The 14,688-nt window shown below is 39.0% G+C and overlaps 1 protein-coding gene across 2 annotated transcripts in view; it reads right to left on the bottom strand.

Annotated features, from left to right (window-relative positions):
* Positions 1 to 14,688, bottom strand: part of MEP1A (meprin A subunit alpha) — a 47,386-nt gene that overhangs the window by 17,113 nt on the left and 15,585 nt on the right. For both annotated transcript variants that reach the window (XM_032140313.2, XM_032140312.2), the window contains 2 exons: positions 13,041 to 13,158; positions 2,403 to 2,578 (listed from right to left, as the gene is read on the bottom strand). In XM_032140313.2, the coding sequence (XP_031996204.1) occupies positions 2,403 to 2,578; positions 13,041 to 13,158 (294 nt within the window). The remainder of the gene's footprint in view (positions 1 to 2,402; positions 2,579 to 13,040; positions 13,159 to 14,688) is intronic.

Here is a 14,688-nt window from a genome sequence, read left to right as displayed (position 1 = left end):
CCTCAAAAGTTGAGTTTTTTCCCTTGCATAAGGAAAGAAATTTCAAAAACACAATTCTGATTCAAGAAATGGAGATGGACATTGGGAGAGAATTACATTGCCAGTACAGTGTCTTCTTAAGTTAAACAGAAAGCTTGTTATTGACCTAAGTTAAATCAATAAAACTCATAAATTACCCTGATAAAAAATACTGCCTGTGTTGATAATCTGATTGGATTTGATGTCTCTTTTGAGAACAGTTCTCCCGTGGTTGCAGGCAATTTAGATATATGAAATTGTACCTGATGAAAACACAGATAGGAGATGAGCAAATATGTGTTGAGCAACCCGTGCTCAAACCAGAGCTGAGCAAGTCTGCACTTGACCCTGGCAAATGTCCCTCACTCCGATAAAGGGAACCTCATTTGGCCTAAAACCATTTTAAAAGCACTAAGTATTGTCTTCTATAAGACTTGGAAATAGAAATGTTTTCTGCTTTCTTACAAAATTATTCATCAAAGCCAAGTCTATGTACAGGAAGGTAAGAAATTGAGGCTTACAGGCAAATACAGACAAAGTCTAATAGTCCCCTGAGTAGTGCAATCAGAGATTCAGTCCTTTGACCTATTACTCCATTTCCTCCTTCCTTCTACACACACACAGTTATAACACAATTACTACTGACAGATAGGTACATGAAGTCTGAGTTATTATTTCATCTCTGAGTGAATATGCTCCAAAACTTTTCTAGATTGGACTGCGAGGCAAAGAAGAGTGCTATCTGGCCTCTGGTTCAGTGGGTGGTGGTAAGATGGTTGGAATATGTGGTTAGGCTCAAACCTGGTGACCTATTAGACTCTTGTAAGTTACAGTTTTCTTCCTTACTACACCAATCCACATTCATAGAATTACCAGAATATAAGAGACCGGGAAGGCACAGGATGAGAAACCTCACAGGTGATTTTGATTAGCCTGCTCTACCCTGATCTCATGTGAAAATCATTGACCATCTTACTCCAAAATGAACTATTACAGTCCTGGCAGAAAAATTTTGAGGATTCATATTTAATTTTAAAGCTTGGTCAGTTCTTCCAAGCCCCCAAAAGTAAAATTATTATAGATGCACTGCAATATATGAATCCGCATATAAAATCGGGATCTAAATAAAACAGATACCTACACAAGGCTATTATTTGTTTTATAAAAGCCATGCCGGAAACAGTTAAGGCATTTTAAATAGATTAAAGTTTCATTAATCTCTTACTGGCAAAAACAATGTTTTTGCATTCTCTACACTAATTCCTTCTTAAAAACTAAGTATCTTCAGAAACACAGCATTGACTTTTTTTTTTCTAGCACATCAGGAAGCTGCTCAACAAATGTTTTAGTGTACTCAAAAGCACTCTACTTCATTGTCTCAAACAATTAAGGAAAGTAAAGGCCGGACACGGTGGCTCATGCCTGTAATCCCAGCACTTTGGGAGGCCAAGGCAGGCCCATCACCTGAGGTCAGGAGTTCGAGACCAGCCTAAGGAACATGATGAAATCCCATCTGTACTTAAAAAATACAGAATTAGCCAGGCGTGGTGACGCACACCTATAATCCCATCTGCCTCCCTGAAGCAGGAGAATCGCTTGAACCCAGGAGGCAGAGGTTGCAGTGAGCTGAGATCGCACCATTGCACTCCAGCCTGGGCAACAAGAGCAAAACTCTGTCTCAAAACAAAACAAAACAACCTAAAGAACAATGAAATTGTTAGAATAATATAACTGAATAATACGTAAGACAAAATTGTTATCTTTTGCGTAGTATGAGGTGGAGGCAGAAGAAGCAAGGTGCTTAGAAACGAGGAAGAAAAAAACATTCACCTTTGATTAATCAGAATCCAGATAACTAGCCAGAATTAACATAATTGGGGTGTTATTTCAGATAAAAGCATTTATTTTTTGTTTTTGTTTTTAAACATTTTTTATTGATTTGGTAAAGCAACTGAAAAAAATACTTCTTGAGTATGCCCTATAGTCATGGAATAATCAATTAAACCTCAAACAGCCTTCTAGAGGCACAGGAGATTTCACATCCAGAGAAATGACTTTAATATCTGGATTCACTTTCCTCATTAAGACAGGAAAGTAGAGTTTTAGATAAGAGTTTTAATGAAAACACTGATATAAAGCAAAACTTCTGGTTAACTTTCAGTTGACCCCCACAGTGAGTTAACACCATTCCTTGAGACCTTTATCTGCGATGAATTACGGTCAGATCAGCACAGCCCACATAAAGAGCCAACAAATCATAACCTCTTCAGAGTCTTTTTCCCACTAGAGAGGCTGAAGCTCCTGTCCACACAGATTTGGCTTGGTCATCCCAGGATTGGTCTCAGCCAGTGATAAATGTGATAGCAATCTCTACCCAATCACACCTGAAAGAATCTGGTCCCACCAGATGTTCACATAATCGTCCCGGTCCGTCCTTGACTGCTCGTGGTAAAATCCCAAAGCATGCAGGATCTCGTGTTCTATGATGGCCTTATAGGCACATCCTTGGCCAATGGAAAGGTTCTGTCCCACGTGTTGGTCACCAACCTCAGACCAGCACCTTTAAAGAGGAGAAGAGGAAAAATTTCTTCTAGAGAATTTTTAAGTGGCTGTCATTCACAGTACTCCAAAACACAAATTAGGAGGAAATTAGGCTTGATTTTAAAAAGAAATTACCAACAGTATTCTCATATGCTAATGGTCCAAAGATGGGGACTGCTTAAAGAAGGAGCATTCCCTAGAGGGAATACTATGCAGGCTTTAAAAGTGAAGATATAATACATTATAAAAGTGGCACATACTCAGAAGAAATCAATCCTATTATAACAATTCGTCAAGGTAGAAAGCAATAAAAATTGGCATTCCTCCTCACCTCCACAAACCCACAGGGCACTCCAAAGAATAACACTGTTGCCTTTATCTAAAAAATTGTTGTCTGAGGGAAAGCTGGAGTTGATTTAAATTTTTTTCTTTTCTTTTCTTTTCTTTCTTTTTTCTTTTTTTTTTTTGAGATGGGGGTCTAACTTTATCACTCAGGTTGCTGTGCAGTGCCACAATGAGAGCTCACAGCAGCCTCAGCCTCCTTTACTCAGGTGATCTTCCCACCTCAGCCTCCTGAGAGGCTGGGACTTGGAACCACAGGCACGTGCCACCACACCCAGATAATGTTTTTATTTTTTTGTAGAGACGAGGTTTTGCCATGTTGCCCAGCCTGGTCTCAAACTCCTAGGCTGAAACGATTTGCCCTCCTTGACCTCCCAAAATGCGAGGATTACAGGTGTGAGCCATTGCACCCAGCCCTTTTATACTTTAATAAATTTTCAAATTTCCTATAATGAACAAGCATATATTTTCTGACCATAAAAAAACCTCATTAAAAAGCAAATTAATAAAATCCATGTCTTTGGAAATAGCAGATCTATAGTGTTATGACAGCACAGAGAAGGCTGCCCAACTTATTTCTGAGGGGTATCAGGCAAGGAGGACCTTTAGCTTCCCTCTGAAATCAGTGGGTTCGGGAACCTCTGTCAGATTCCCTAAATTCCTTGTAGTAGAATGTCTTCCTCTTTCCTCCTCCGCCCAATTATTTTTTCTGTTCTCATAAACCCAATTTTTCACCTCTATTAGCAAACCCAAAGCTTTCCACAAATTGTCTCCTACTGGCTTTAGATTGTCAAATGAAGATCTCTATATTTTAACCAAAGCTGAGCAGAAAAGAGAAATTTCCTGATAGTCATAAATGCAATCAATGGGTTGCAAGTTTCATGGTGACAGTCACAGTGTCTTACCTGCCACTGTTCTCCCCAAGATTGCTGACATAGTATATGATCCTCTCCTCCCCTTCTTCTTCCTCCTTCTCCTCCCTCACCCTTTCCCTCTCTCCCTCTTCCTGCCCCCAATTTGTCCTCCCTTCTTCTCTCTAACATTCATCTCAAAGGCTAACAGATTTGATTTTTACTCAAAGATGAATCTTAGTTATTTATTTTCTAATAACTTTATTAAGGTATAATTTACATACTATAAAATTCTTTAATTTTAAGTATACAATTCAATGACTTTTAGTAAATTTACAGTGTTATGCAAATGTAACCATGATCAACTTGCCTCTCTGATAGTGGCATTTTATTACCAAATCAGAGTTTACTCTGCAAAATATTCACAACTCAGAGAAAGCATTTATTATTTATCTTTCTTTTTAAATTCCTCCCCCAACAGAAAGACATAAGTTGCAAAAATACCATACATTCCACCTTACTGAGAACTTTTGACCTTGTCTTTCTGAAAGAGTCCCAGTTAGCCTCCAACTTCAGGAGACCATTGCCCTGAAGGGCTTAGGGGCACTTTGGGCCAGTCCCTTCCCAAAATATCTGTAACAGAGACATCTCCTGGCCATAGGTGATAAGGTTTCCCAGATTCAGCGCTTTTACAAACAACGTCTCTCAAAGCTGACCTACCCCTTAATCAAGTAGTTGGGACTCACTTGAAAACAAAAAAGAAGGCCGGGCGCGGTGGCTCACGTCTGTAATCCCAGCACTTTGGGAGGCCGAGGTGGGTGGATCACGAGGTCAAGAGATCGAGACCATCCTGGCTAACACGGTGAAACCCTGTCTCTACTAAAAATACAAAAAATTAACCGGGCGTGTTGGCGGGCACCTGTAGTCCCAGCTACTCGGGAGGCTGAGGCAGGAGAATGGCGTGAACCCGGGAGGTGGAGCTTGCAGTGAGCTGAGATCGCGCCACTGCACTCCAGCCTGGAAGACAGTGAGACTCCGTCTAAAAAAAAAAAAAAAAAGAAAAAAAAAAAAGAAAACAAAAAAGAAGCCAGGAGAACTTCACTGTGAAAGTGAGAATTTTGGAAAGTAATTATGTGGATTTTGTTTTATTTTTAAGGAGTTTCTTTGTGAAAAAAAAAATGATGCAAAAGTGGTAGCTGAAGAATGGAAATAAATTTGTTAATAAAGTTAATTGTTTCTCTGACATTTTCAATGAAAAATCAAGGGTTTTAGCACTTTCTTGAAGGTCAGAGATTGCCAAAGGACAAAATGCAGTAGTCAAAAGCAGAGAGGCTCTAAAATGTGTGGTCTTTGCAAGGCCTGAGATATACTTTAAATGTTTCCCCTTTACAGAAAAATAAACTATCCAACTACTATTGGTTATCTCCATTTATATGACCTGCAAAAACCTCAAGCAATAAAACACGTGCAGTAAGATGAGTTTACTCTCCTACCTCATCCCCAAAGTTATTCTTTCAGCAATATTCCCAGCCTCAGCGAATGAAGTTACCACCTGCCAGTCATCCAAATCTGAAATCTCAGATACTTTTGACTCCTCTCCCTTCCTAACCCCTCCGACTAACCAATTTGATAAGGTTAGATTCTGATAAATCTACTTTTTCACAGATTTCTGAAATCCATTCCCTCTTCTTTATATCACCTGCCTCTTCCTTGGTGTAGGTACCTTCCGTTTTTCCGCTAGAAAATTGGAGCATCTGTTAATTGATCTCTTGCCACCAGTCTTGCTCTATTTCAATTCTTTATCCACTGTTGATCAAGTAATCTTTTTACAATGGAAAACTGAGCATAGAATGAATCTTGCACCAAACAATAGGTTCCCTCACACATGGCTCTCCATCACCAGGCTCCTGCTCACCTTCCTGGCTCCTGCTCATTATGGGATTATGGCTGCCTCTGCTGAGTCATACAGGTTGCCAAGGAAGTGGGGAAAAGCCTCCAGTCACAGGCCTCACCCTGCTCCCATGCAGCCCTCAGTCCTAAAGCCTGGGCTTATTCCCACCGTGCCCCTTCAACAGCACTGAGTCCATGAAAAACTCCTGACATGAAAAGCTCCAGGCACACTGAACTTAGGGGGTTCTCCAAGTAACCAGGTTCAGGTTCTTGTTTGCTCTCTTCTCTCCCTCTCCCTCTTCTTCCCTTTGATCCTCTCCTCCCCTTCTTCTTCCTCCTTCTCCTCCCTCACCCTTTCCCTCTCTCCCTCTTCCTGCCCCCAATTTGTCCTCCCTTATTCTCTCCAACACTCATCTCAAATCTCCCTGATGCTTCATCCCACACTTTCTCAGTGGCCCCACTCCTGCTCTGCTGCAACTCAGGACACTCGTTGTCATGTATTAAGACAATATACTCATTTCTCCACCACCCCCACCCGCTAACTGTAAGCCTGCTGAGGGCTAAGACCTTATTGCATATTTTGTTGCACCTACAGTCTAGCACACTTCCTGGAATGTAGTAGGTGTGCAATTTTTTAAAAAATAGAAGAATGAGGCCAGGCGCAGTGGCTCATGCCTGTAATGGTGGCTCACACCTGTAAACCCAGCACTTTTGGAGGCCGAGGTGGGCCGATTACCTGAGGTCAGGAGTTCAAGACCAGCCTGGCCAAAATGGTGAAACCCCATCTCTACTAAAAATACAAAAATTAGCTGAGTATGGTGGCACATGCCTGTAATCCCAGCTACTCAAGAGGCTGAGGCAGGAGAATTGCTTGAGCCCAGAGATGGGGGTTCCATTGAGCTGAGATCATGCCACTGTACTCCAGCCTGGCCGACAGAGAGAGACTCTGGCTCAAAATAAATAAATAAATAAATAAATAAATAAATAAATAAATAAATAAATAAGCAAGCTCCAAAAATAACTACTCAGGTAAGTTAGGTATTTAATTTGTATCTAAGTAGTTGTCAGTATTTTTCTTTTATTTAACGGCTATTTTTTGCATTTTTTTCCTAAGAGGCTAAATCATGTGCTAACTACCATTTTCATCATACTATCCAACCATCATTATCAAAACTCCATGGTCAGGCCTCGGGATTAAGGTGGGGGATAAGAGGCAGGACTAGCTTGCAGCTGCCTGGACAGAGCAGTGTAGGGAGACTCACATCATGAATTTTTGCTCCAAGAACTACTGCAGGAACATACCAGGAAAGCCAAGACAATCCATAGACCCTTTGAAGCAACTGGATCACAACTGCAGGTTGCATGAGATGCTGAAAACCTGTGAGTCTGCTTGCTTTCTCAACAAGGAGGCTTGTGGTCTGGGACAAGTTCTCAACCCTGGTCACCAGCCACCTGGAAATGGACTCAGTGCTGTTGAAGGGGCACGGTGGGGATAAGCCCAGCCTTTAGGACTGCGGGCTGCATGGGAGCAGGGTGAGGCCTGTGGCTGCAGGCTTTTCCCCACTTCCTTGGGAACCTGCATAACTCAGCAGAGGCAGCCATAATCCCTCCTGGAATATAACTCCACTGGACTGGAAACCACACCCCCATTCCCCACAACAGCCACAACAAGCCCTGCCCAAGGAGTGGCTGAGCTCAGACATGCCTATCCCTGCTCCAACCTGGTGATCTTTCTCTACCTGCCCTGGTAGCCAAAGACAAAGGTCATAATCTCTTGGGAGCTCTATGGCCTTGCCCACCAGCTGAGAAATCTGAATACTTAACCAGGTATCCCTAGGGCAGGTTTGCATCCTTCCTATAAGACTGTAGCTGATGCACTCTTGAAAGTGCCACCTCCTGGCTGGACGATTGCCAACAGAAAACCAGCACACTAAACAAAAACACAACCAAGGACCTTCACAGAGTCCATTTCATTCCCGTGCTACCTCCACTGGAGCAGGTGCTGGTGTCCATAGCTGCAAGACCTGAAGACAAATCACATCACCAGACTCTTTGTAGATACTCCTCAGTACCAGCCCAGAGCCCAGTAGTTCTGCTGGGTGGCTAGACCCAGAAGAGCAAAAACAATCACTACAGTTCAGCTCTCAAGAAGTCCCATTCCTAGGGGAAGGGGGAGAACACCACATCAAGGGAGCACCCTGTGGGACAAAAAAATCTGAAAAACAGCCCTTGAATTCCAGATCTTCCCTCTGACACAGTCTACCCAAATGAGAAGGAACCAGAAAACAATTCTGGTGATATGTCAAAACGAGGTTCTTTAACACTGTCAAAAGATCATGTCAGTTCACCAGCAATGGAGCCAAATGAAGACAAAATCTCTGAATTGCCAGAAAAAGAATTTTGAAGGTCAATTATTAAGCCAATCAAGGAGGCACCAGAGAAAGGTAAAGTCCAACTTAAAGAAATCAACAACATGATGAGACTATGAAAGGAAAATTCTTCAGTGAAACAGATAGCATAAATAAAAAACAATCACGACTTCTGGAAATCAAGGACATACTTAGAGAAATGCAAAATGCACTGGCAAGTCTCAGCAATAGAATCGAACAAGCAGAAGAAAGAAACTTAGTGCTCAAAGACAAGGCTTTTGAATTAACCCCATCCATCAAAGACAAAAAAAAAATTTTAAATGAACAAAGCTTCAAAGAAGTTTGGGACTATGAAACATCCAAACCAAAGAATAATTGGTGTTCTAGAAGAAGGAGAAATCCAAGTATTTGGAAAACGTATTTGAGGGAATAATCAAGGAAAACTTCCCCAGCCTTGCTAGAGATCTAGACATCCAAATATAAAAAGCTCAAAGAACACCTGGGAAATGCATCTCAAAAAGATCATCGCCTAGGCACATAGTCATCAGGTTATCTCAAATCAAGACAAAGGAAAGAATCTTAAGAGCTGTGAGGCAAAAGCATCAGGTAACTCATAAAGGAAAACCTATCAGATTAACAGCAGATTTCTCAGCAGAAACCCGACAAGCTAGAAGGCATTGGGGTCCTATTTTTAACCTCCTTAAACAAAGCAATTATTAGTCAAGAATTTAGTATCCAGTGAAGCTAAGCTTAATAAATGAAGGAAAGATAGTCTTTTTCAAACAAACAAATGCTGAGAGATTTGCCACTACCAAGCCAATACTATAAGAACTGCTAAAAGGAGTTCTAAATCTTGAAACAAATCTTCAAAATATACCAAAATAGAACTCCTTAAAGCATAAATCTTACAGAACCTATATAACAGTAACACAGTGAAAAAAAACCAAGATATTCAAGCAACAAACTGCACAATGTATAGAATAGTACCTCACATCCCAATAATAACATTGAATGTAAATGCCCTAAATGCTCCACTTAAAAAGATACAGAATGGCAGAATGAGTAAGAATTCACCAACCAAGTTTCTGCTGTCTTCAGAATTGTGTATTTGTATGCTTTCAGACTTTTGATGTAGGCAGTTAATGCTGTGAAACTTTCCTCTTAGCACCACTTTTGATTTTTGCTGTATCCCAGAGGTTTTGATAGGTTGTGTCACTATTATCATTCAGTTCAAATAATTTTTATATCTCCGTCTTGATTTCATGGTTGACCCAATGATTACTCAGGAGCAGGTTATTTAATTTCCACATATTTGCATGGTTTTGAGGCCTCACCTAACACATAAGGACTCACATAAACTTAAGGTAAAGGAGTGGAAAGATATTCTAAAAATATATTTACCTAATGCTGGAGAACCCCAATTTATAAAACAGTTACTACTAGACCTAAGAAATGAGGTAGATGGCAACACAATAACAGTGGAGGACTTTAATACTCCACTGACGGCACTAGACAGATCATCAAGACAGAAAGTCAACAAAGAAACAATGGACTTTAACTATACCCTAAAACAAATGGACTTAACAGATATTTACAGAACATTCTACCCAACAATCGCAGAATATACATTATAGTTATCAGCACATGGAACATTCTCCAAGTTAGACCATATGATAGATCACAAGTCTAACTAAATATAAGAAAACCAAAATTATATCAAGTACACTCTCAGACCACAGTCAAATAGAATTGGAAATCACTCCAAAAAGAACCCTCAAAACCATGCAAATACATGGAAATTAAATAACCTGCTCCTGAATGATCACTGGGTCAACAATGAAATCAAGATGGAAATTTAAAAAAATTTTTGGACTGAATGATAATAGTGACACAACCTATCAAAACCTCTGGGATACAGCAAAAGCAGTGCTAAGAGGAAAGTTCATAGAATTAAATGACACCAAAAAGTCTGAAAGAGCACAAATAGACAATCTAAGGTTACACCACACAGAATTGGAGAAACAAGAACAATTCAAACCCAAACCCAGCATAAGAAAAGAAACAACGAAGATCGGAGCAGAACTAAATGAAACGGAATAAAAAAATACAAAAGATAAATGAAACAAAAATCTGGTTCTTTGAAAAAATAAATAAAATTGATAGATTATTAGTGAGATTAACCAAGAAAAGAAGAGAGAAGATCCCAATAAGCTCAATTAGAAACGAAACGGGAGCTATTACAACTGATACCACAGAAATATGAAAGATTATTCAAGGCTACTTTGAACACGTTTATGTGCATAAACTAGAAAACCTAGAAGAGATGGATAAATTCCTGGAAATATACAACCCTCATAGATTAAACCAGGAATATATAGAATCTCTTAACAGACAAATAACAAGTAGTGAGATTGAAATGGCAATTCAAAAATTGCCAACAAAAAAAAGTCCAGGACCAGACGGATTCAGCACTGAATTATACAAGACATTCAAAGAAGAATTGGTACCAATACTATTGACAGTATTCCAAAAGATAGAGAAAGATGGAATCCTCCCTAAATCATTCTATGAAGCCAGTATCTCCTTAATACCCAAACCAGGGAAGGACATAACAAACAAAGAAAACTACAGACCAATATCCCTGATGAACATACATGCAAAAATCCTCAATAATGTACTGGTGAACTGAATCCAACAGCATATCAAAAAGACAATTCAACATGACCAAGTGGGTTTCATACCAGGGATGCAGAGATGGTTTCACATACAAAAGTCAATAAATGTGATACACCACATAAAGAGAATTAAAAACAAAATTCACATGATCATCTCAATAGATGCAGAAAAAGCATTTGACAAAGTCCACCATCCCTGTATGATTAAAACCCTCAGCAAAATTGGCACAGAAAGGACATCCTTAAGGTAATAAAAGCCATCTACAACAAATCCACAGTCAACTTTATAGTGAATGACAAAAAGTTGAAAGCATTTCCCCTGAGAACTGGAACAAGACAAAGATGCCCTCTGTCACTACTTCTATTCAACATATTACTGGAAGTCCTAGCCAAAGCAATCGGACAAGAGAAAGAAAGAAAGGGCATCCAAAACAGTAAACAGGAAGTGAAATTATCACTGCTTGCTGATGATATGATTGTATACCTAAAAAAACCCTAAAGACTCATCCAAAAAGCTCTAAGAACTGGTAAATAAATTCAGCAAAATTTCAGGATACAAAATTAATTTACACAAATCAGTAGCTCTGCTAAACACCAACAGTGACCAAGCTAAGAATCAAATCAAGAACTCAACCCCTTTCACAATAGCTGCAAAATATAAAATAAAATAAAATACTTAGGAATATATCTAACCAAAGACTGAAAGACCTCTACAAGGAAAACTACAAAACACTGCTGAAAGAAATCATAGATAACACACACAAATGGAAAGCTATCCCATGCTCATGGATGAGTAGAATCAATATTGTGAAAGTGACCACAATTGCCAAAAACAATCTACAAATTCAATACAATTCCCATCAAAATACCACCATCATTCTTCACAGACCTGGAAAAACCATCCTAAAATTCATATGGAACCAAAAAAGAACCCACATAGCCAACACAAGACTAAGCAAAAAGAACAAATCTGGAGTCATCATGTTACCCAACTTCAAACTATACTATAAGGCCATAGTCACCAAAACAGGAAAGTACTGGCATAAAAATAGACACATAGACCAATGGAACAGAATAGAGAACCCAGAAATAAACTCAAATACTTACAGCCAACTGATCTTCAACAAAACAAACAAAAACATAAAATGGGGAAATGACATCCTATTCAACAAACGGTGCTGGGATAATTGGCAAGCCACATGTAGAAGAATGAAACTAGAGCCTCTTCTCTCACCCTATACAGAAACCAACTCAAGATGGATCAAAGACTTAAATCTAAGACCTGAACCCCTAAAGATTCTAGAAGGTAAAATCAGAAAAACTCTTCTAAACATTGGCTTAGGCAAAGACTTCATGACCGAGAAGCTAAAAGCAAATGCAACAAAAACAGAGATAAATCAGTGGGACTTAATTAAACTCAAAAGCTTCTGCATGGGAAAAGAAATAATCAGCAGAGTTAACAGACAACCCACAGAGTGGGAGAAAATCTTCACAACGTATACATCCAACAAAGGACTAATATCTGGAATCTATAAATAACCCAAACAAAATTAGCAAGAAAAAAAACAAACAATCCCATCAAAAAGTGGGCTAAGAATGTGAATAGGCAATTCTCAAAAGAAGATACAGAAATGGCCAACAGACATATGAAAAAATGTTCAACATTACTAATTATCAGGGAAACACAAATCAAAACTATAATGTGATATGACCTTACTCCTGCAGAAATGGCCATAATTAAAAAATTTTTTAAAATTATATATATTGGTGTGGATGCAGTGAAAAGGGAACACTTTTACACTGTGGGTGGGAAGGTAAACTAGTACAGTGACTATGGAAAACAGTGTGAAGGTTCCTTAAAGAACTAAAAGTAGAACTACCATTTGATCCAGCAATCCCACTGCTAGGTATCTACCCAGAGGAAAAGAAGTCATTATACGAAAAAGATACTTGCACATAGATGTTTATAGCAGCACAATTTGCAATTGAAAAAATATGGAGCCAGCCCAAATGCCCATCAATCAACAAGTTGATAAAGAAAAAAATATATATATATAATACACACACACACACACACACACACACGTGTTACTACTCAGCCATAAAAAGGAATGAAATAGTGGCAATCACGGCAACCTGGATGGAGTTGGAGGCCATTATTCTAAGTGAAGTAACTCAGGAATGGAAAAAACAAACATTGTATCATTGTATGTTCTCACTCATATGTGGGAGCTAAGTTATGAGGATGTGAAGACAAAAGAATGATACATTGGACTTTGGGGACTCAGGGGGAAAGAATACTTTTTATGAACCAAAGTATGCATGATTTTCACTCTGCAAAATTTCATACCAACCCATCAAACTGTTGAAATATGATATATGAGCTCTCTCCTTCATAGGGCTTGAAATCCACACAGGACTTGAGGCGGAACATCTCGAAGGCATACAGAATGGCTCCTTTAGCATTCAGCTCTGCAGAAATCAGTAAAAATATCAATAAGCATTATTTGGACCTTAGATAATATCTATAACTTATAGTTTAGAGAAAACCATGCTACCACATTAAATCCACAGAGGTGCATGATAGGGTTTTTGGTAATAAATAGATTTCCTGGTAACTAAAACTGCGAAATTGGTTGTGGACATCTGTAAAATTAGTTGTGGGCATAAACATTAAGTGCATACCTTAAAGGCACAATGCAAATATGTCTACAAAATAAGAATATACACATGTGTATATGGCTAAATAAAATAATAAAATAACTTCCACACTTTCTCCCTTTGCCTTTCCGCCACTGAAGCAGAGATTTAGAGTGCATTGCCTCAGGAGAGTCACATGACAGAACAGAAAACAGAAGTGGCTTGCGAGTAGCTCTGGCTTTAGTTGACATAGATAAAGTACCTCAGAGTGAGGCAGTGAGCATAGTGTTCCTTACCCCAATCTGAAAAGACATTCTCTCTTTCTGGAGGAGGAAAGCAGAGCTTAGAGAGGTTTGTGGGTTCTGAAAGCATAAGAAGCACATACAGTATTTTACCCTGCTTCCCAGCCAGATGCCTGGGAGATGGCAACACTAGACAGCTAGTACTGCACACAGCCTTAGAAAAGATTTCTGTATCCCAAGCTCAGCACCCAAGCAGCAGAAGCCTAGTGGACTTGAAGGGGCAGGAAAAATAGATGCTGACTAGTAACCTATGGAGACCAATGACCAAAGATTAAACGCCTTTCCTTTCACCTAGCATGCGTGCACTTTGGCATTGTAAGATAAAGATGGGGTAGAGAAGAAAGATATTCCAGAGAAACTGAGATTATGTTTTACTTTGTGTGCATTTTACCCTCCCATCAACTCACTGAAGTCGTTAGAATCTAAGTTAAAAATTAAGCCAAGTTACATAAAATTAAATTATATTTCTTGCACATTTGATTTAGTGCTTTCTCTCAAAGAGTTTATAACTATTGGCCAGGAAATTACATCATATTTTCTGGCCTTTATTTCATTTAATAAACTATCAAGTTGGAGATTCCACAGCCTAAATGTCATATAATGTCATATCAAGATCATTAAAGAAATAATCCTGGGAATAGCCAATAAACTAATTGTGGAAACTACACAGATAACAATAACAAGAACATTCATTACATCTGCTGGGAGATTTTCATGCACTTTTACCTATTCTTACTTAGTTACATCTGCAATATGAAGAGATGTACCCAAGATAGCTGTGGTGTCACAAAAATGTGAGAAAAAAAAGTGATTATACTGAAAGCAAGCTTCCTAGAAGGCTATATGGCTTTTGTTATTCTCAATCCAAATGGTGGGATTTCTGAGAGTGATTAATTTTAAAATTATACCTTTTCTTCCTTCTCCATACCTAAATAAGTTGTAAAGAGGGAGCTAAGCAACTCTGTAATAACTTTGTAAAAACTGCCTCAACATTATTAGGATAAACGGAAATAAAGCCCATTTGAAGTCTTCCTCTTCTCCGTGAAGGCAATCCTGAGTG

The sequence above is a fragment of the Hylobates moloch genome, unplaced genomic scaffold, assembly GCF_009828535.3.
Source record: "Hylobates moloch isolate HMO894 unplaced genomic scaffold, HMol_V3 SCAFFOLD_20, whole genome shotgun sequence".
NCBI lineage: Eukaryota > Metazoa > Chordata > Mammalia > Primates > Hylobatidae > Hylobates > Hylobates moloch.
Note: the sequence above shows the minus strand (reverse complement) of the source record. Positions and strands in the feature narration are given on the sequence as shown.